This window comes from Solanum tuberosum, unplaced genomic scaffold (genome assembly GCF_000226075.1).
Source record: "Solanum tuberosum cultivar DM 1-3 516 R44 unplaced genomic scaffold, SolTub_3.0 scf00026, whole genome shotgun sequence".
Classification (NCBI taxonomy): domain Eukaryota; kingdom Viridiplantae; phylum Streptophyta; class Magnoliopsida; order Solanales; family Solanaceae; genus Solanum; species Solanum tuberosum.
The window spans coordinates 1,911,023-1,933,536 of record NW_006238952.1 but is presented as its reverse complement, the minus strand read 5'-3'; the positions used below and the strand labels follow the sequence as shown (position 1 = coordinate 1,933,536).

Here is a 22,514-nt window from a genome sequence, read left to right as displayed (position 1 = left end):
CCTAATTAATTAATTAACATATGTTGTACTATGCATGTACTTAAAGAGACGAAATTCATTATAATCACTTTATACATTAAGCGTTACGTACATAAATAAATGCTAACAAAAATTAAGGCGAAAACAACTTGACTGTTACTATACATTAAGCGATACTTAGATTAAATATTCATAATTATTTGAGCGTAGTTATTATGGTAGTATATTCTATCAACTTTAAGATATTATAAAAGTTTATATACTTTTAATTAATGCGTAATCTCAGATTAAATTATATTTATTCCTCGTTTCTTTGAACAAGAGATATTATATATAATGTAATGTTGGTATGTACGCAACTAAGCAACTGTATCTGCATTATATTCAAGAGACAGGCAACATGCTATAATTCTTGGCATGTCCAAGAATTATTTGTAAATCATAACAAAACTAGAATAATTTATATATTTGATATATATAACTATACTACTGTACATTTTTTTTTATGAGTCACTATCATCATTATTCTAGAGATCTAGAATTCAAGAAAATATATCAAACAAACTTTATCCAACCACTCCTTATTCTTCTAACACAATCTTTATTAGATTAATTAGTTAAGGATGAAGTTAAGGATGAAGTTAGAAGTTAATGTATAAATTCAATTTAATTAACTTGATGTTAAATTTTTTATCAAATATAGAATTCAATAAGTAACATTAATACAATTTAAATCTCGTAAAGTTTGATATATCTATACCACCGTAAAACAGAAACGAAAATGAAATACTTAATCAATGGCCTATCAATAAAGCCACCAAACTTCCATTTTTTTCTTCCCTCATTTCCAATTTTTTATTTTGCTATTCCAAAAGCACTGAACTTCACATTTCCCTCATTCTCAAAGCAATGTCCCTCTACGTTTACTTCTTCTTCACTCTACTTTTCTTGGGTTATCCACCCGAATTACTCTCCATGCCGGTTTTACCCGAACCCGACCCATTTGAGGTCCGTTCTCAAACATTCTTACCTTCCTCTGCACCGCCGGCCACAATTCCTGCTTTCCCGGAGCAGTCGAACGTCGCCGGTTGCCCATTGGATCTACCGGAAGACCTCTACCATAGCGTTAAATCAGCTTGTGGGTCCCACGGTTATTCGGGTCAAGTACACCAGACCCGTTGTTGCCCTGTTCTAGCTGCCTGGCTCTACTCGGCTTACTCTAGAACGGCACTACACAGAGCTGTTACGAAACTACCACAGTCGACTTCCGTTGATATGCCGGTGCTCCCTGACGATTCGGAGACGTGTGTGGACTCTATTGAAAAGGCTTTGGGAAACAGAGGAATTGAATTAGTGAAGCCAAACAAGACTTGTGATGTATTTTATTGTTACTGTGGAATTAGGCTTCATCCACTCAGTTGCCCAGAAGCATTCTCTGTTGATTCAAAAGGGAAATTGGTTGGTGATAAAAGCGTGAAGAGATTGGAAAGAGATTGTTTGAGCAATAATGGGTATACTGGTCTTGCTGGTTGCTCCAAGTGCTTGAACAGTCTTTATCTGGTAAGTTAACAGTCTTAATAACTTATTATGCATAATGTGGGTCTCAATTCTGAATTGTAGAGAAATTGGGAAAGTTATCTGCTTTTGCTTTATAAATTAAATTTACATTAGGGGAAATAGTGGTATAGATAAATAAAGAAGTGAAGATAAAATATGAACTTTGGGGGATTTTGGTTTCGTATGCTCCATTAAAGAATGATCAAATAGTAACCAAAATGGGTTGAGGTGGGATGGTTGGATTCCTCCCATTAACAAGAGGTCTCGTTTTGAGTTTGGAATTGAAAAAAGTCCTGTTGGGAGCGCCTCTCCATAAATGGGCCATGTAATCAGGATTTAGTCGAGCTCCAATGTAGGTATCGGACATCAGGTGGGAAATCAAATAGGAGCCAGAACTACCACACGCTTACATATCCAGTAATATTGATGAAGATAATGCATGGCGCCTGTAAACTATGACCAAATTTTTTATTTTAAAAAAAATTGAGGGTAGGGAAGGGAAAATAGGCGAGCAGATTACAAGATGGGAATCAAACTCTCAGGTAGCCAACCACTGAGCCACTAAGATTCTCCAAAAGTTTGTTCAAATAACATCTCTGTTTTGTTCAAATAACCTCTGTTCTCTATATGATCGTCTCTGTAATTTTGGAGTAATGTTTGGCAGTTGCAAAGGCTTAATGCTGCTTAGCAGAAATGACACCTAATTTGTAGAGTTAGGTGAACATTTTTCTGTAACAAATGGGGTACAGAAGAAGTCAAATACTTTAGCTTATGTCTATATGGTGTCATCTTCTTCTATCGCCAATTAGTCTTTCTGCAGACCTGCATATAATAGATAAATTTGTCTGTAAATAGATAGTAGATCCTCGTTTCAAGAAGAAAAGCTATCGGAAATCATGTTTAATTCAGCACTGATACAATTGAAGTGTCTACGCTAGGCTTGAGCATAGGCAACCACAATATTTGAGGGCTTGGGATTAGTAGCATGCATATCAGTAGGTAAATTATCCACCAGTTTGTCTAGGGTAAATCATATTATTCAACTAGAGTGAAATAAGGTATTGATCTCATACAGCAGGAAAACTAAATGAGACTATACGAGTATCTGCAAATGGAAACTCCTCCATATTGGTTGTTTTATTATGGTCTACTTGTGTGGTATTCTTCTCTAAATTGATTTCTTAGTTCTTCTTTTTCGAAAAGAGGAGTCAATCACAATTCTCATTGGAATTCTTGGAGCCTGTTGGGCAGCATCTACTGGAAAAAAAAACCTTTAGATAGTGTCTAAGGACCTTTGGCTGGATCGTTTATTGTAGTGCAGCCTCTGCCCTCCGGCTGGTGGGGTGGGGGGACATCGCTTTACTCTCTCTCTCTTCTATTCGAGGGTGTAATTCAAATCTCATGACACCACCTCTCATTAGGGTGTCCGTTGTCAGCTATATTTCCTGTAATTTGAGCTGTTTTATCTCAAGTTACTTTTATCATTGGTTCTAATTGTAGATTTCTTTAGTCTTGGATGATGATAATTTATATTTTGGCGCACTGGAGCAAGCTCATAACAATATAACATTGTGTTTGCATTTTACATGCAAGAATTGATCTGTTTATTAGTTAAATGATTTTTTTACTTGGGAATCATGTGAAAGTAAGAAATTTTGCCAATGACTAAAAGCATGCTGTATAAGGTACTAACTTGTTTCAGATTTATCAGCAGAAAGTTTTCTTTTTTCTTCTCTAACGCATCGTGACACATTGCAGCTTAGTGAGGCCAGAGTCGGAAACAAGAGCAGGTTAGAGGATAGGACTAGGAAAATGCGCAGCAGGGATTGCCAATTGATGGGTCTAACATGGCTTCTCAACAAAAATCGATCCAGTTACATTCACACAGTTTCTTCTGTTTTAAGGGCTCTAATGTTGACCGAAGGCAGTTCAGATCCTCAGTCGTGCACCCTTAACAGTGATGGTATGCCTCTTGCAGTAGACTCCTCGGAGATCAACGATGAATCTGCTGCAGTTGCTATTCAAGCATCACTTTATCCGTATATCCTACCTCTAGTTTTAGTGTACATAAACTCTATGGCATTGCTCTTCAAATATTAGTTAATCTCCAGCAGTTGAACCTTGTACTAAAAAAATGTAGTTGTTGTTCAAATGCCACGTAGGGCAAATTCAGTCCTCTGTATTCGTTCATTCAGGCTAGTGATATTGTATTTTTTGTGGTTGTGTAACGACTGTTCAGCAAATGAATGAAGCTATGGCTGTTCATGAATCAATTTTAGTACTGAAAATTTAGGTTATGTATTTTTGAAAAATCTATTTAACAAGTACAAATAATACTTTTAGAACTCAATAAATCAAATAGATTCTTATCGAATGTAATGTAGACTGTCGAATTGCCTCATATCCCGTTGTGAAACAATAACAACCTAGCCTTTTCACTCTGAAGAAAATTGTTGGGACTTTTTTTTTTCTCTTCAAGAAAAATTAAAAGGGTAATAGTGGAAAGTAGCCTTTAATTTATGTTCTTAAATATTTTTCTGAAGGAGTGTGTTATACCTCAGCAATTCACTTAATATGGACTAGAGGGAGTATAAGCTAAGTCCTTACTTCATAAACATGTTAAGTCTGCTACTCTCTCTGATCACTTTTTACTTATTTCTCCGTTCATTTTTATTTGTCACGAAGTCAAACAGCATAAACTTTGACTTTTAAATGCATTTGTTCATCATTTATATATATACTAGATATAGGACCCCGTGCCAGCACGGGCCCAATATATATATATAATATTTAATTTTTTTTTAATTTATGTCATATTATGGAATTTGAGAAGTTATTGAAAATTTTATATGATTTTTAAAATATTTTAAATTGTTAGCTATTGTGATTTGTAGTACTTTTTTTAAACATAATTTTGAAAATAATATTTATTACTCTCTTTGTTCTAATTTATGTGGCACATGTAGAATTTCAAATATTAACCCTTTTTTATATGTCTCTTTAATATATTAAGTTGTTAATTATTGTATTTTATACTACATTTTGAACCTACTTTTTTAATAATATATGTTATTTGCCATGTCCCAATTTATGTGGCATTAATTGATAGATTTGTTGGAGCTGAGAGATTTATTTTGTTAATTATTGTAATTTATAGTTTCTTTTTCGTCAATTTCAAACAATATATGTTGTTAATTGATAGATTTTTTGGAGTCGACTATTTTTTTTATTAATTATTGTAATTTATTGTTTCTTTTTCGTCAATTTCAAACAATATATGTTGTTAATTGATAGAATAATTTTAATGTAATTTTTTTAAAAAAATATGTGTGACTGTCCATGTCCCAATTTATGTGGCACATGTAAAGTTTTGACAATTAACCAAAACCTATTGTAATGTATAGTATTACTTATATTATTTTTAAATATATTTAAATATTATGTGTTACCTTTTTTATCTTAATTTATATGGCATTGATAGAATTTAAAGTGTCAAATAATTGTTAATTATTGTAATATATAATATGAAGTATTTAAGTCATTTAGAGTATAGTAATTAATATATAATATGTAGGATTTAAGTGGAAGGTAGTGGGGCCCACATATAAATATATTGGATATTAGTAGTGATTCTTATTGGAACACATGTTGGCATGTGGTGAAAACTTATTCCCTCTTATTATATAGTAATATATATATAATATGAGAAGGATTGTAAACTTGTAGTTGTATAGTTATCAAAAAATGCACTACATTAATTTAAATATTGAATTAATCTATTCCATTTAGCTTCAAAAATTAGTCAAACTAACTGTGATAAAATAGAACGTGAGAAGCAAGTAAAAATGAACGGTTATGAGTAGTTCTTATGGGTTTAACTTTTTAAGTTATACGAATGAACTAGGCCACTCGAATTGTAATCTCCCAGTACTTAAAATCAAACTATATACATTGAATGCACAGAAAAAGAGAATCAAAGTAGTACTCTTTTTTTGTGAAAGGAGTTAAATAGGGATGTTAACGTTCACTTTAATGAGGGAATCCTTGCATACTTTATGTATAATATTATTAGTAGTAAGAAGTATGGGGATTCTAGGGAAACAACAAAACCAAAAAAAGAAGAAAGTAAGCATATATGCATGTAAAACATGGAGCTAGGCAACTCCATTAAATATGGCCTTTCAATTCTTTCATCTCCTTATACTAAAGCACACTGAATTACTCACTTTTTAGCTGTTCCTTCCATTTCTATTGTCTTTCAATATGTAACTGATGACAGATTTTCCTCCTACTAACAACTAAAACCACGTGTCTACATTTTACAAGAAATTATAATTGCATTTTAGTTTAATAACTCGACACGTGTTGCCTTGTCTTTATATTAACCTATGCATGTTCAAAACGTACGTAGGTAACCTTTTTTTGTCTATATAAATAAAAACCCCAATACATTTAATTTGAAACAAAAAAAAAAAAAAAACATAATAATGGGTGGAAAAGTTGATCCTCTTGTGGTTGGAAGAGTGATTGGTGATGTAGTTGACATGTTTGTGCCTAGTGTAACTATGTCTGTCCATTATGCTAACAAACATGTCACTAATGGTTGTGATATCAAACCATCTATTGCTATTGAACCTCCTAAAATCACCATCGGTGGACACCCTGATGAATTTTACACTCTGGTAATTAATCGTTTATTTATAGTAACTGTAACTGTCAGTGTATATAAGTTAAATTCTAATGCATGCATGGTGTATATATATATAGGTTATGACGGACCCTGATGCTCCAAGTCCAAGTGAACCAACTATGAGAGAGTGGGTGCATTGGTAAGTATTTATCCTATCATTCTAAGCAAATAAAATTAAAACATATTATCATGCTTTTATAAATAAATAAAAATTACTTTGTAGATTATTTTATTTATTTTTCTTTGTTTACATGTTTAATTACATCTATCATATATATATACATTGTTGGCTTTGTTTCAGGATTGTGACAGACATACCTGGATGCAGCAACGTTGCTCGAGGTAAATGTCTTTAATCATTATATATTAATTTCATAAGTACATTGAAATGTCTATAATGTTTAACACTACTATAAAAAAAAACATGAAATTAGTTACAAAATTTGTCGGTAATCCTAAGTAATGTTCCGTTGCTAATTAATAGCTCCTAATTAGTTGAATTTTCTTATCATCTCTCGTTAAATGAAATTTTATTGTTTAACGATAAAATTTTATCTGTCGTTAATTTCTAATAGCGTAGATCTCATGGAAATATAAATCATTAATGATCATCACTTTTTTACATAAAAGAGGATCGAGAAGAAGAAAACTTTTGATGAAGAAGTAGAGAGCAAAAATATCGAAAGAATATATTTCGTTTTTTTGTCTAAATTGTCATATAAGTACCTTCTAGATCAGGAAGTACAGCTGGATATAATCTGGAGTTAGCCTAGTAAGCATTCTTCATGCCACTTGTCATCTCCATATTCTCTTCATAAATAAATGAGTGAACCCTTATGTGTTATGAAAAATAAATAAAATGTACTTTCATGTGTCTCAGTTTATATGACATCGTTCAAACTTTAAGAGTGCGATAGTTTAATTTGATATGGACCATCCTCTTGGCAGTAATATAAATCTCCCCCCGCCCGTATCTCTCACTTCCCTTTTGCCGTGAACAAATAAATCGAAATTTAGATACATTGATTAGTTAATTAGGACTCCAACAAGTACGTACCATCGATGATTAACGTAAAATATGGGTATTATATAAATTGCAGGTAAGGAGGTACTGGGGTATGTTGGGCCACGTCCACCAGTTGGGATACACAGGTACATACTGGTACTGTTCCGGCAGAATGCGCCAATGCAGGGAATTTTGCAGCCACCAGTAGCAAGGGCTCATTTCTGTACTCGGGTGTTCGCACACCAACTTGATCTTGGCACACCAGTTGCAACTGTTTATTTCAATGCTCACAAGGAACCAGCAAATCGAAAGCGCTAAGTGAGCGATGCTGGACTATATCTATATATATTATATCATGTGTGAATATCGTTAATTAATACTATTGTCGGTGAATTTTAATTTGTGTGTTTTGTGTTTGGCACTTATTATTTAGCCAATCACTCTTTAAGTTTGAAATGTTAAATGTATGATCTTTTGTATGTAGAATTTATGTTTGCTAGTTGTTTGGTCGATGTATTATTATGACTTAACTATATATATATTGACGTGTGTGAGTACGTTTGTCCTATTATATTCTTTTTTACTTCCCTTGTTCTTAATTGTCCACCCGTACCATTGCATTTCTTTTACGAGTTTAATTCATAAGAGCTTTTTACACTATCATTTGCTTAGTATCAGATCACTTAAAATGATACTAAGTAATAATACATAAAAAAGTATAATTTACAATGCGACAGTTTCCTATTACACGTTAAAATATTTGGACATATATTACTTTTATTTTTAGTGTAAAATTACCATACTAGCTCCACAGAAAACCCATTGAATGAGGAACACAATCAATATAAAGAGAGAAAAAGGGTATATACAAGTATACCTACATCAAATATATAAGATCAATCCACATAACTTTGATAATTACAAATTTAATATGATAATATACTTCAACAAGGATCGGACCTTGTATTTCACTGTCTTAAATTTCTCTTAGATTATATTATAGTATATTGTCAATTCCTAATTATTGTTAAAGAATGATAAAAGTCTCACATTGATGGTTAATGAGATGGGTGAACTCCTTATAAGGCTTGGGCAATCCTCCATTGCCTCCTCCCTTTGAGCTAACTTTTGAGGTATGAGTTAAGCCTAAGACCTAATTTAACATGGTATCAGAGAATGACCCATCTCACCCAATGTCGAAGCCCCCAAAATCAAAATTGCCCAAGCTTTTGGGGTGTGAGTTATGCCTAAGACTTAATTTAGCAATTATATATTTGGAATTGCACGCAAATGAGCCCATGCATTATATGGGCCGGCTTACTTCTATTTGATCTCAATACTACTCTTCATAATACTTCAATAAATGGGATTAGCCAGGAGGCAATGAAATGAGCTTTAGCCTAAGAGGTTCCATATCTGTTTGGGGAAATCAATCAATGTTCAACCCTCTGGTCACGTGTTTGTTTGATATGGTGTATAAGAAAAATAATCATGATAAAAATTGTGTATATTATGTGTACTTTGTTTTTTTTTTTTCTTCTTAAATTCACCTCTTCTACGAGTTCTCTTTCGTTATTTACGATTTCAAAAGATGAAAAAGTAAATAATGAGAATAATTATGTAAAAAAAAAGAAAAGAACATACCCAATAATAAGGGACCACGTGTCATTCAAGAAGAACGTGCTGGCACGGTCGGATAATCGAAAAAGGTGGAGAGCTAAAAGCAGTTGTACAGTTCACAAAATTAGTTTCCCCTAATCTTTCATCATTTCTCACCTTTTCTCCATAAACTCAACAAATCTCCATGGCTGAACTCAAAGAAACTTACGCTTGTATACCTTCCACTGAACGAGGTCGCGGTATTCTCATTTCGGGTGACCCGAAATCCAACTCTATCCTTTATTGTAACGGCCGATCCGTTATTATCCGGTACCTCGATCGCCCCCTCCAAGTTGCAGTTTACGGGGAGCATGCTTATCAGGCTACAGTCGCTCGTTATTCTCCTAATGGTGAGTGGATCGCTTCTGCTGACGTTTCAGGTACTGTTCGGATCTGGGGGACCCATAATGACTTCGTTCTTAAGAAAGAGTTTCGAGTCCTATCGGGTCGGATCGATGACCTTCAATGGTCTCCTGATGGAATGCGCATTGTTGCTTGTGGTGATGGCAAGGGCAAATCACTTGTTCGTGCCTTCATGTTAGTTTCCCCTTTTACTTCTTCTTTCTTTCTGTTGGTATTATTTTTGTTGTTGCTGTTTTCTGTTGTTGTAAATTTGTGCAAAATTATGATCGTCTTTATTCATTTCGGTATACACAGGCGTAGGGCAAGTCCTAATGAATGTAGTTAGAGGATTTATCATAGTTGATTATTATTTTGCTGTCACTATACTGCAATTTTACTCCTGTATCTGGCGTGTGATATGCTTTGCGAAGCTCACTCCAGATCCTCTGAGATTGAGCTAAATTGTTTCCTTTCCATCAAACTATAATAGTACTTCTTAATGATTAGGCTGGAATTTCTACTTTCAATTGACTTTAACTTTTATTTTAAACAAGCAAAAGGTAAATGCCCATGATTGTTTTGATGCTGATTGCTATGTATTCTAGGTGGATTTGGATCAGAAATATGATCTCTGCCTACCCATTTGACGTATATGCAGCATGTTATACGTCTAAGCATTGTGCTTTGCGAGTACTAGAACGAAACACATTCTTACCACAAGCTTTTAATGATATGGTCGTGATCTGTCATTACGTGTGACTGTCTCCATTATAGAAAGGAAAAAGAAGAAAAATCTAGTAAAGTACTGGAACCAAATAGGCTTTCTACATATGTATCGTCTATGACAACAACTTTTATCAGCTGAATGGAAGGTAGTAAAAGACTTAAATACTCCATTTTTTTCCAATTGCTCCCCTGAAGGCAGACGCTCGAAAAGGTTCTTGAGATTCTTGATTGTTCCTTTTAATGGGGAGGACTAGTGCGAGAAGGGGGCGAGACCAAGCCAAGCCATTAGTAGATTAAGCCCTTCCCACGTATTAAGTTGAATATAAATAAATGAATGCAGTCTCAACAAGAACTTTCTTTTAAACCAAGAAACTTAACGTGCTTGAAAATTCTGATCAGTAATGTCATCATGAAGGGTTGCCTTTGGGCAAGGTTAAAGTTGTCTCCAACCTATAGGTCACACGTTTCATCTGTGGTATCAATCATTGATGCTTGTGGATGGGCTGCCTACAGTACATCCCTTGGGGTGCGGTCCTGCCCTAGACCCTGCGAGAACAACAACATGCTTCATGCATCGGGATGTCTTATTAATATCATCAAAGATAAATATGTGATTCGAAGAAATCACCTTCTGATGAATTGATGAAAATTTGTTACCGTTTTATTGATGGACAGAAATTTCTATCAATTTGACTTTAGATCCCTTAGAGGACAGTTGGCACACTTCCAGATTCTCTTCTTTATACAGTTTAATACCATTCTTATCCAGATGCTTTCTCAAAACGTGTTAAATTTCACCATGGACAGCTTACCTAGAAACAATTAAAAACAGAAGCCTTACCTTTCAAAACAGTGTAATATTAAAAAGTTAGGACACAGTTATTCAATCTGGGTAATATATTTTGCTGAAAGTACTGCTCCAGAAGAAAATCACTTTACTGATAGCTGTATATGATATTACTGTACTTTTGATCCTGAAGCTCTTATAGTTAATTTTATTAAAGCAACCTTAAATTTTTAAAGCTGTCACCTTACCGTAGCATCAGATGTTGTAGACTAGCATGGAGAACTAAGAGAAGAAAATTTGAAAGGGCTATTATATTGAGCATCCAAAAAAGGGCTTCTATATTGTGGTTATCAGAGATACTTGAAGACAATAGCTGGAAGATGTGAACAATCACAGAGATTTCATACCAAGCTCGTATATTGTTGAGGCAGGTTGCTAGGGCAAAATGTAAAGTTGAATGAAGAAAGAACCATGTGTGAAACTAATAATGTTCATGTGCTTCTTCTTTTCTTTCTAGTCTAGAACGCATTGAGCTCATTTTAAATGCCCCTATTTGTATTTTATGTCCTAAGATTGCTATCTCTGCATATCTATTATCCTTGTTTGATGAACTGTCTTGGGCAGGTGGGACTCGGGAACAAATGTGGGTGAATTTGATGGCCATTCAAGGAGAGTTTTGAGTTGCGCTTTTAAACCCACAAGACCATTTCGCATAGCCACGTGCGGTGAAGACTTCTTGATGAACTTTTATGAAGGACCACCATTTAAATTCAAGCTGTCTCACAGGTTCCTTATCCTTTCTGTTATGTTGAATTAGAACAAGTGTCTCCCATTCTCTTTTTTGTATCACTATCAATATATGGTTATTGTTTTCTCCAAAATGTTTGTCCAAAGCGAGCAGGGAGAAACAATCTGTTCATAAATGAATAGTAATCAGTAAAACAGTAAACTTGAGAGAGAAGATTGACAATTTAAAAGAACATTAGGACCTGTCTTTCTCTGAAAATAAAGCACTTTTCAACTATGTTGCCACGACTCTTCACAAATATTGATGATTGCGTGTTGTATACTCCAAGAATAGTGTATTATTGGAGAATCCGACACGGATGCGGCAACATTTTTGGAGAGTCCGAGTGACACTGCTTTTCAAGGCCAGGCGGAGGACCTTTGAGAGAGTTCATTTTGGTGTACATGATAAATCCATTCTTGTAGTTGAGATTATTAGAGCTTGCATCATGCATGGTACATATACACCCATATATTTACCTTTTACCGTTCCTGTTGCAATGTGGTTTTCATCTCTTGTAAACTGCCTGCTAGAAATAAGGAAATAAAAAGCCAGTAGTTCTAGTTCCAGTCCGAGTTCAGAGACTTTTGATATGTTCTTTGAACAATCGATCTGGCCATTTAATGTAACATGAGTATGATTGTGTCATAGATAACACGTTCGGAATGGTTGTTATTTAAGTGTCATTTTGCCTTTGGACCTACAGGGAGCATTCAAATTTTGTCAATTGTTTGAGGTTCTCTCCAGACGGAAGCAAACTTATCAGTGTAAGCTCTGACAAGAAGGGCATTATTTATGATGCCAAAACAGGAGATATAATTGGAGAGCTGTCATCTGAGGATGGTCATCAGGGAAGTATATATGCTGTTAGTTGGAGTCCTGATAGTAAACAGGTGATTGTTGGATCTCCATGCTAGTTCATTTCCATTTATTTCCCTGTTGTGCTGGATTATAATGTATTCTCTTGAGAGTGCTACACAAATTGAATATGCCAAGAACACTGAAGTTATTGGTTAGGAGTATGCCATACTACACTATTTTTCTGGCTGACTTTCTCAGGTTGAAAATACATTATACTTTTCTCCTAATGCCACAGAATCTTTTTCATCAAAATTGCTTGAAGGAACCAGCTTGGATGAAAATTTAAAACTGTAGCTTCATAGTCTACTACCATTATGCACTGTCAATCTTTCCTGTTCTGAGTATACCTACACTGTCTGACATTTTATTAATTTCAGGTGCTCACAGTCGCTGCTGATAAGTCAGCAAAAATATGGGATATATCTGATGATGGAAAAGGGAAAGTGAAGAAAACACTGGCTTCTCCTGGTTCTGGTGGAGTTGAGGACATGCTAGTTGGCTGTCTCTGGCAAAATGACCATCTTGTTACTGTTTCTCTTGGTGGAACTATTTCCATATTCTCAGCAAGTGATCTGGAAAAATCTCCGGTGTCATTTTCTGGACACATGAAAAATGTTAATTCCTTAGCTGTCCTCAGAAGTGACCCGAAAATCATATTGTCCACCAGTTATGATGGTTTGATTGTTAAATGGATTCAAGGCATTGGATATAGCGGGAAATTAGACAGAAAGGTGACTTCTCAAATCAAATGCTTTGCAGTTGTGGAAGGAGAAATTGTGTCATGTGCGTTTGACAACAAGGTGAGTTATAACAACTCCTTTTTCATTTCATATATGATATATTAGGAGGTGAGTTGTGATATTTACTTTTCTGTGAATAGAAAAAAGTCTCTCAGAGATCTAGCTAGTGCTCTAAGGTTCCGTTTTATTCTGTTTGAATTTGTTTTTTTAAAGAAAGTACTTGCTTAAGGCTCTATTCTTTTAAAGCCAGCGTTAGAATTTAAACCGAGGGTTTCCCCTTGATATTTCTGAGAAGAAAGAAAGAATAGGGATTACAATCACTCTTCTTAGTCAGCTATTTATCCATTTACTAGCTTGGGAGTTATTTAACCTTAATGTTTGAAAGATCTTATAGAAGAACTATTTGACCATTTACACAAGTTGCATCAATTTTACGAGTAATATGATTATATGATATCTCATTTATTGTCATTCTTGTCCAGTAGATACCAATAATGTGGCATTTCTAAGAACGTTACCTGTTTTATGTGTGATGTGAGTGATACTTTGGGTTTCTAAGTCTTCCTGCTTTTCTATGTTCCTTCTTATTTCTTTGGGCTAAAAAGATGATGCTCAAAGACAATTTTGTCAAATCAAACAAAAGTAGAGTTCCTTATAACTGTTGGCTATAATGCAATTTCTTTTTCTTCTTGATTGGACTTAGATCTGGAGAGTATCTCTGCTTGGAGATCAATGCGGAGATGCAAATTCTGTAGATGTTGGCACCCAACCTAAGGACTTAAGCCTTGCCCTTAATTCTCCTGAAGTAACTTTAGTTTCGTTTGAAACTGGAGTCATTCTTCTCCGTGGTACAGAAGTGCTGTCAACCATAAACCTCGGATTTACGGTGACGGCATCTGTTATTTCACCTGATGGAACTGAAGCAATAGTGGGTGGTCAGGATGGTAAACTTCATTTGTATTCCATCACGGGTGATACTCTCAATGAAGAGGTTGTCCTTGAAAAACACAGGGGAGCTATTACTGTTATTCGGTACTCTCCAGATGTTTCCATGTTTGCATCAGCAGATGTGAACCGAGAAGCTGTCGTCTGGGATCGTGCATCTCGCGAGGTAATAACTATCACTTTTATTTGTGTAGTTAACTTATTTGATATATTTGTACATTTTATAACTAATAAAAACTTTATGTTTTAAAGGTCAAACTTAAGAATATGTTATACCATACTGCCCGAATAAATTGCCTGGATTGGTCACCTGATAACACTATGGTAGCTACTGGATCTCTAGACACATGTGTTATAATATACGACGTCAGCAAGCCAGCATCGCATCGAATCACTATTAAAGGAGCTCATTTGGGTGGAGTATACGGACTAGCTTTTACTGATGAACGCAGTATAGTGAGTTCTGGCGAGGATGCTTGTGTTCGTGTATGGGGAATCACTCCACAGTAACTGAGATGTTTTGAGTTGACAAGTGTTGATGATAAGCAATTGAGTTGTTCATATTTGCACATTAGGTTATTTTGAAAATCAATTGGAAATGCAGTTTAAACATTGAAATGTTCGTCGGCCTCAACTTGGATAGCTCATGAATGATGCCACTAGTTGTAATCATGGTATTAAGGAACCACCAAGTTAAGAGTTTTTTTCCGAAGGGATCATCACTTCCCTGTATCCAGAAGGTACTCTTACTTTCTCATAGATGAAAAAAAATAATCAAAAAGTTAAAGTTGGATTGTTTTCGACATGGATAGCATCAACATGCTGTGGTGTTGGTGTTCGAGTCTTTTGTCCTGGTGCATCACAAAACCCTTAGCAGCCATTATGGTTTTGCTTCTTACATTTGTACGTATGCGTTGATTTTTTTTTATATAATTTGTCATTCCTATTATAGGTTTTTGGTTACAGTTCCATGTTTTAGTTTTACGATGATGCAAGTGTGATCTTATTGCTCAGGCTTTTTATAGGGATTTGCAGTTTTTTTATCCTATTTGTAAGTTGTGACGTCTTTTCAGTTATGTTGCCCTTTGATTGTGCTACTTTTTTCACGGGAAATGACCATCTCTCTGCTATCACTGCCGCCGTTATTTATTTTAAGGAGTTACATCCTGAGGGAATGGGCACTGAATTCATGATTTGAAATTATATAAGTTGAAGTTAAAATTTTGTTTAGACATGCAATTTGAATTTTTTTATTGAAATTACCTCAATATTTTGTACAATTTTTTCAAATAAGTAAAAGTTCATAGCAAAAGTGAAATATACTATCACAAAAGTATTTTAGAAAAATACAACATTTATTGATCAAATTTTAGTTTGATAAAAAGGTAAAATTTAATATTAGTAGCTTTGTGTAAAGATATAATATTTATTCTTTCTTTTTTTGAAGACCAACATCTATAACATAATATTTATCTGTTAATAAAAATAATATTTTTGTAAAGAATTGCTAAAGAGACATGTGACGGAAATGATTTGAAATTATGAGATGAAATTGCATATTTAAAATTGTATGTTCAAACGAAATAAGTCATTATTTAGCTCCTATTTTTCTTGTGTTTCGTGATCTTAATGAATTCTATTATTTTGGGTCTAAATCCTCCAAGTCTGGAAAGGCTTACTCTTCGTCCCAACCATATTAGAGATGGAAGTAAGTTTTCCTTCTATAAATTGTTAGGCTAAAAATGTAGTTGTAGTTCACATGCCCTTTGGCCAGGCGTGCGTAGTAATGGGCCCAGCAATAGTCCTTTCTGTTGAGTAATGGAAACCGTGCCCATCTCCCACTCCTAATCTAGGACCATCTCAGTTGGCTTCTATTACTGATTTTTTCCCTTATATGTGAAAACATGTGTATTATGTATATCTTTTAAGAAACTATAAAAACTTCAAATATAGATGATTTCTTGTATAGAACATTGTTTTAATGGTACATGATTAGCACAATGTAAAGTGTAATAACAATATTAAATTTTGCATCAATTAATTGATTTGTGTACACAAGAGTATTGATTTAAAAAAGAAAAATCGACACCCGTAAATCGTAATTCTGTTTTTGAAAGCATATCTATATATATATTTAAAAAAAAACAGCAATAAAATCTAGACCTCTAAATAAGAAATTCGAGTAGAAAATATCTAAAAGGGTCCAAGGTGAAGATAATATGTACTGGACCAATAAAAATTAGGAACCAAGTTCTAATGCTCCTTCTTTTATCCCTACTTATCAACACAAACTTCTCTCACTTGTTTGTTACCAATCATTTAAGCAATTTGTTTCTTCTTTGGTCAACAAAGGAGTCCTTCTTATTTATCACCTTGTTTTTTTCTTCTCAACTTGATACGTTCCTACGTCGACCGCAAAAAGTAAGTGTAACTGACCGACAAATGTATTCAATATTTAAAGTTTATAATTCTTATAATAATCTTAGATAAATTTTTTAATAATTATTCAATTTGCAATAAAATATTTAGTAGATTTCTAAGTTTGAATAAAATTATTTATCTTATTTTACTTTTTAGTATGTTTAAAAAATAATGTTTATTTTCCATATTAACACAACTCTTCAATTCTTGTTTTTCATATAACATGATTAAGATTACAAGATTTAAAATATTCTTTATTTTTTAAATTCTGGGCCAAATTAAAATTAAACAGCCAAATTGGTTCTACAAATTAAAGAAATGGGAAGAATAAGAATTCATACACCATTTAAATTTGGTAAATTTCTCAAGTAACAATTTGTGAACCACAAAGGTGTATATCAGATGGGAAATTTGTTATACTTTTTTCCAATTACAAGTAGTTTTTAACTTGAACGATTGAAGAAAGTAAAAAGTCTACTTTCAACAATGTGATAAAATTGATAAATCTGAAATCTAAAGGGTAACTTTCGAAATCAAAAGATCAAATAAGGCCAACAAAATTTGAATCTACATGGCTTCAAAATAAAATTAAAAATAGAAGTGTCGTTGTTTCTATTGTTTTCACAATTTCTATTTTGAGGACTATTCTTAAGGGCATTTTCTATTGATTAATTATTTCTTTATTTTCTTGTTGTCTTATGTGCCTATGGCCATCTTTTTACCATTTATTTTGTTCTCGAGTTGCACTGAATCTTCTTTCGTATGATATAGCTCGTGTTGTGCCTATATGATATATTAGAATTTTCATATGGTTAGTAAGGATTTGATTTTTCATTTTACAATTTCCTCAGTTTTTTTTCTTTCCCTATCTCCTATATAAAATAAAGGAATATATATAAAAAAATCGAGTAATACTCCTTCCATCTCACGCTAATTATCACGTTTCGTATTTTGAGAGTTAATTAGACTAATTTTTGAAGCTAATCATATTAATTCAATATTTTAAAGTTACAATTTAGATATTTTATAACTATATAAAAAGTATTATTAGTTGCAACTTTACTCAGAGAAAATGATCAAAATGTAAAATGGGTATCATTTTGATCCTGAACCCTAAATTTGACTATCCTCTGTTAAAAACTAACGTCCCCTTTCCAAACTCATCTCTCTCTTCTCCTTCCAAAACTCATCTCTCTGCTCTCCTAGAATGCTTTGCCTCCCTTTCTGTTTCTCTCTTTAACTGAATCCTCTTCCTAAATTAGTTTTATTTTCATTAAATCATCTCTTCTCATTTTTGAACTTCCTTATATTTTCTGTTCATTAATCCCTAATATAGATAAATTTTTCATTCCTGTTAGTTTTTTTGCTATTTTTTCACTATCAACTCTTCCTCTTCTTTTAGAAAAATTCAATGGTACTTAATGATTTGAGCAGTTTGTTCCATTTTCTATTAATGATATGAATGACAATACTTTGGTTGAATTCAAAAAAAAAAATATAAAAAGAGTTATCCCTTCGAGGACGATACACAGAATAAAACTTGAAATATAATGTTACAGAGCAGTTAACAGTAGCATATCCATGCTTATGGATAATATACCCACATAAAAAATTCTCTATTATTTTATTACTATTAGTTTATAACTTTTTTGGGTGAATTGAATGATTTATGAATAGGATTAGCTAATTGGTTAATTTAACAAAAGATGAAATCAATAGGTGAGGTTTTTATGCCCCTTCACTGAGTCTGGTGTTATTTCAGTTAGTCCAAATGATAGAAATTAGTACTTAAATGAAGAAGAAGTAAAAATTAGGCACCAAAAGTTATGTGTGAGAGCTTGAATAGGCATCAATATGTCATATATGAAGTGGACTAGGATCCTCTTATTGAGGAAGAACATGCTCTGAAGAATAAGAGAGGAGCGGGCAAGGAGATGAGAGAGATGAGTGTTGGTATGGACCATTAGTTTTTAACAGAGGATAGTTAAATTTAGGGTTAAGGACCAAAATGATATCCATTTTACATACATAAAGGACTATTTCAATCAAATGGTATATATTAAGGACCAACATAATCCAACCCTTATACATGAAGGATCATTTTGATCATTTTCTCACTTTACTTATATGACGAATAAATATTTATTTAGTTAATCTCTTGAAAAGTGAAACATGAGAAGTATTCCAGGAGATAAAGTATTTTTTTAAGAGAATAAAAAGATAAGGCATGGAACCCAACGTTATACTACTCTCTTGGATATATTTATCCGCTATACTTAAAATAGATATGTCAGTTTGAAAATTTAAGAAATAATTTATTTATTTTATTGTTGCTCGTGACAAGTCAGGACAAATAATGCATTATTTTTCTACTATAAATATATTACCATTGCCACCATATTCTTTTACATTCTACTCAACTCATAAATAAAATTAGTAATAATGAAAGCAAATCCTCCATGCCTAATTTTGCTGCTGTTAATTGCAGCTACTGTACTTACCGTACATTCTGAAAATGATGACGTGTCGCCGGAAAATACCATATTGGACACCGGAGGTTTGAGTAGAGAAAGTTTTCCGAAGGGATTTATATTCGGAACAGCAACTTCAGCTTACCAAGTAGAAGGTTCTGCCAGTACTGAAGGCCGCGGACCTAGTATTTGGGACACTTTCCTTAAAATACCTGGTACCATTAATTAATTAATCTTAGATTATAGTAGTACTACAAGTTCTATAATAATTTTGATTTTGTTCTGATTAAATTTGATTATTGAATGAAAACAGGACTTGAACCAAACAATGCCAATGGAGAAATTGCTGTAGATCAATATCATCGATACAAGGTTACTACTATGTTTTCATTTTCTCTGTGTCATAATTCACAAATCTATATATAAGTTAAAACTATTCGTAAAATTGAAATTATTATAATGGGTGCAGGAGGATATTGATCTGATGGCGAAGCTCAACTTTGAAGCTTATCGTTTCTCAATTTCGTGGTCAAGGATTTTCCCAAGTAATTTTACTACTTTATTGTCTACTCCAAAGTTAGATATTTGCCATTTAGAAGAATGAATGATAATTTATAATTTGTGTCGTAATGTAGATGGAACTGGTGAAGTGAACTGGAAGGGAGTTGCTTATTATAATAGATTGATCGATTATATGCTCAAAAGAGGTAACATTCTTTATGTTCCTTTTTTAATGATTGTTGTTGTGGAAATGTATAGTTAAGCTATGTTGCTTGGACTCCCCAAAAATTTTGTTGCACACGTGTCAGATCCTCTAAAAATGCACAATTTTGGATGGATCAACACGCACCTGTCGGCATTTTTGATGTGTCCGAGCAACATAGTAGTTAAGGATCATACTGAGCTTTAAACAAACTTTGTACAGGTATTACCCCATACGCTAATCTGAATCACTATGATTTACCACAAGCACTTCAAGATAGGTACAACGGATGGTTGGGCCGTGAAGTCGTGTAAGCACATCATTTCTTGACATTTTCCATTGAAGAAGAATCTTTATGCTATTTGCTTCTTCATTTTGTTAATGGTGCAAAATTTGCAGGAAGGATTTTGCTGATTATGCAGAGTTCTGTTTTAAGACATTCGGAGACAGAGTGAAGAATTGGTTCTCGTTTAATGAGCCAAGAGTGGTTGCTGCTTTAGGGTATGATAATGGATTCTTTGCACCCGGAAGATGTTCAAAGCCTTTTGGAAACTGCACAGAAGGGGATTCTGCTACTGAGCCTTATATTGTTGCACACAATCTTATCTTATGTCATGCTTCTGCAGCACAGAGATACCGTGAGAAGTATCAAGTAATATGTTCTCTTTTTTTCCGTATTTCCATGCTTTTGGGATCAGAGATCAGTCTTTGATCTCAGGTTGTATATGTAATAACAGGAGAAACAGAAAGGGAAGTTTGGCATTCTATTGGATTTTGTGTGGTACGAACCTCTGACAAAAGGAAAAGCCGATAACTATGCTGCTCAAAGAGCTAGAGACTTTCATTTGGGATGGTAAGAGTTTGCACATATTGTGATGCAGTCATGTTCCAATATGTATCGAGTCCCCGTTAGTTATATTTACATATCACAAAAAAAGTTCAAAATTTCATCTCTTATAAGCTGTCAACTCTGTGTAAAGTTCGGGGTTACTAAAGCCTTCTCTTTAGAGCTGCACAACCTGAAATACTAATTTTACTTTGGACTTGTTTTACAGGTTCTTGCATCCTCTTGTATATGGTGAGTACCCAAAAACCATGCAAAATATTGTGGGAACGCGATTACCCAAGTTCTCGAAAGAAGAGGTTAAGATGGTGAAGGGATCATTTGATTATGTGGGCATAAACCAGTACACTTCTTACTACATGTATGACCCTCATTATACCACACCACAACCCTTGGGCTACCAACAGGACTGGAATGTTGGATTTGCTTGTAAGATACTTCCAGCTTTTTCACTTCTTTAAGTTAGGCCTAGTAAAATGGAATTACTACTGATTCAAATTCTTTTCGTTGTCCTGATGTAGATGACCGCAAGGGAGTACCAATTGGTCCTAGGGTGAGTATATGATGAAGTTAATTAACATTGTTTCTAACCGAAATACATACTTATATCCTAATTGTTAGCTAACCCTATCTTTGCTGAAAAATGTCTGTAGGCACACTCATATTGGCTCTACATTGTGCCATGGGGTCTATATAAAGCTGTCAACTATGTTAAAGAACACTATGGAAATCCTACCATTATTCTAGCAGAAAATGGTATGGTTTGCTTAACTAGTGAAACGTTTATTGTTCAGCGTCTTACAGACCAAATTATAAATGGTATGATTTTCAGGTATGGATTATGCGGGCAACATTACCCTTCCAAAAGCTTTGCATGACACTAAAAGGATCGACTACTATAAGAGCTATTTGCAACAACTGAAGAAGACAGTGGATGATGGAGCTAATGTCATAGGCTACTTCGCGTGGTCATTGCTTGACAACTTTGAATGGAGATTGGGTTATACTTCCAGATTTGGCATTGTCTATGTTGATTTCAATACCCTCAAACGATACCCGAAGATGTCAGCATATTGGTTCAAGAAATTGCTTAAGCGCCAGAAGCATTAAGGCTGCTCTTGCCCTTGTCTGTAGTTCCATGTTTATTTTGATTTTAGAGAACTTGATACTCATACGTTGAGTGACTTTAATGTGCGAAAAAACACAAAATAATTTGAGTTCCTTTCTTAGGCACTAGGATTTCCACTTGTAGTAGTTTGTTATAAAATTGTTCTTTCTGTAATTTAGCACATCTCTATGTCTCTGATGCTTGCAGTTTGCTGTACTAGTAAGGAATGAATAACAGAGTTTTAGCATTGCATCATCCTAATTCTTGAATTCTACTTATGTAATATAGAAAAATTAACCTAAATAGTTAATTCATCAAATTGCTTTAACTAAAACTAACAAGAGGGTGTATTATATAAGTATATTATATAAGTAATGGTAATTAGAAGTCCAAATGATGGAAGGTTAACTTAGTCTAGACCTTAAGTTGTACCACAGATTAAGACTGGGCACCGGACCGGGTTGTTCCGGTACCGGTCCGGTACCGTTCCGGTACCATTCCGGTTCGTTCCGGTCCGGTAGTACACGGGACGGAACGGGACACCGTGAGCCGGTACACGGGACGGAACGGTACCACAATTTGATACCGGTGTACCGGTACCGGTATATCCCGGTTTATTCCGGTTCCGTTCCGGTCCGGTCCGGTTCCGGTCCGGTTCCGATTAATTTTTTTTTTTATATATATATATATATATTTAATATTTGTATATGTTGCTTCCAACATGTATTCCATTGATTATTAGTTATTAATTACTATATGGAATCAAAGAGAAAAAAAATAAAAATAATATATATATATATATATATATTCAACAATATAAAGCACGAGTTTCTCCCTAGTAGTGATCAGATTATCAGAATTCAGAATAGCCTAAAAATTGTTGAAACC

General features: G+C 33.9%; 4 protein-coding genes across 4 annotated transcripts; all 4 read left to right on the top strand.

Moving 5' to 3' along the window:
* Positions 1-787: 787 nt before the first annotated feature.
* Positions 788-3,809, top strand: LOC102580812 (uncharacterized GPI-anchored protein At4g28100). Its single transcript, XM_006341504.2, has 2 exons — positions 788-1,539; positions 3,295-3,809. The coding sequence occupies exons 1-2, from the start codon at positions 889-891 to the stop codon at positions 3,634-3,636; spliced, it is 993 nt and encodes a 330-aa protein (XP_006341566.1). The 5' UTR covers positions 788-888; the 3' UTR covers positions 3,637-3,809.
* Positions 3,810-6,011: 2,202 nt separating this feature from the next.
* LOC102580467 (protein MOTHER of FT and TF 1) lies at positions 6,012-7,810 on the top strand. Its single transcript, XM_006341503.2, has 4 exons — positions 6,012-6,218; positions 6,304-6,365; positions 6,528-6,568; positions 7,327-7,810. Exons 1-4 carry the CDS (start codon positions 6,024-6,026, stop codon positions 7,548-7,550), a joined length of 522 nt encoding a protein of 173 aa, XP_006341565.1. The 5' UTR covers positions 6,012-6,023; the 3' UTR covers positions 7,551-7,810.
* Positions 7,811-8,957: 1,147 nt separating this feature from the next.
* LOC102580136 (66 kDa stress protein) lies at positions 8,958-15,173 on the top strand. Its single transcript, XM_006341502.2, has 6 exons — positions 8,958-9,428; positions 11,371-11,532; positions 12,240-12,426; positions 12,772-13,194; positions 13,838-14,245; positions 14,332-15,173. The coding sequence occupies exons 1-6, from the start codon at positions 9,037-9,039 to the stop codon at positions 14,587-14,589; spliced, it is 1,830 nt and encodes a 609-aa protein (XP_006341564.1). The 5' UTR covers positions 8,958-9,036; the 3' UTR covers positions 14,590-15,173.
* A 3,722-nt stretch (positions 15,174-18,895) lies between these two features.
* On the top strand, positions 18,896-21,887 carry LOC102579818 (beta-glucosidase 44-like). Its single transcript, XM_006341501.2, has 11 exons — positions 18,896-19,186; positions 19,285-19,343; positions 19,441-19,516; positions 19,607-19,678; positions 19,897-19,984; positions 20,074-20,326; positions 20,412-20,527; positions 20,730-20,947; positions 21,040-21,071; positions 21,172-21,274; positions 21,351-21,887. Exons 1-11 carry the CDS (start codon positions 18,943-18,945, stop codon positions 21,626-21,628), a joined length of 1,539 nt encoding a protein of 512 aa, XP_006341563.1. The 5' UTR covers positions 18,896-18,942; the 3' UTR covers positions 21,629-21,887.
* The last annotated feature ends 627 nt before the right edge of the window (positions 21,888-22,514 follow it).

Bases quoted from the DNA above. Each gene is read 5' to 3' on its own strand.
- LOC102580812 (XM_006341504.2), top strand. From the start codon at position 889: ATGTCCCTCTACGTTTACTTCTTCTTCACTCTACTTTTCTTGGGTTAT. The intron at 1,540-3,294 runs GTAAGTTAACAG...GACACATTGCAG, and splicing joins GCTTGAACAGTCTTTATCTG to CTTAGTGAGGCCAGAGTCGG.
- LOC102580467 (XM_006341503.2), top strand. From the start codon at position 6,024: ATGGGTGGAAAAGTTGATCCTCTTGTGGTTGGAAGAGTGATTGGTGAT. The intron at 6,219-6,303 runs GTAATTAATCGT...ATATATATATAG, and splicing joins CTGATGAATTTTACACTCTG to GTTATGACGGACCCTGATGC. The intron at 6,569-7,326 runs GTAAATGTCTTT...TATAAATTGCAG, and splicing joins ATGCAGCAACGTTGCTCGAG to GTAAGGAGGTACTGGGGTAT.
- LOC102580136 (XM_006341502.2), top strand. From the start codon at position 9,037: ATGGCTGAACTCAAAGAAACTTACGCTTGTATACCTTCCACTGAACGA. The intron at 9,429-11,370 runs GTTAGTTTCCCC...TGTCTTGGGCAG, and splicing joins TCACTTGTTCGTGCCTTCAT to GTGGGACTCGGGAACAAATG. The intron at 13,195-13,837 runs GTGAGTTATAAC...GATTGGACTTAG, and splicing joins CATGTGCGTTTGACAACAAG to ATCTGGAGAGTATCTCTGCT.
- LOC102579818 (XM_006341501.2), top strand. From the start codon at position 18,943: ATGAAAGCAAATCCTCCATGCCTAATTTTGCTGCTGTTAATTGCAGCT. The intron at 19,187-19,284 runs GTACCATTAATT...GAATGAAAACAG, and splicing joins CACTTTCCTTAAAATACCTG to GACTTGAACCAAACAATGCC. The intron at 19,344-19,440 runs GTTACTACTATG...TAATGGGTGCAG, and splicing joins ATCAATATCATCGATACAAG to GAGGATATTGATCTGATGGC.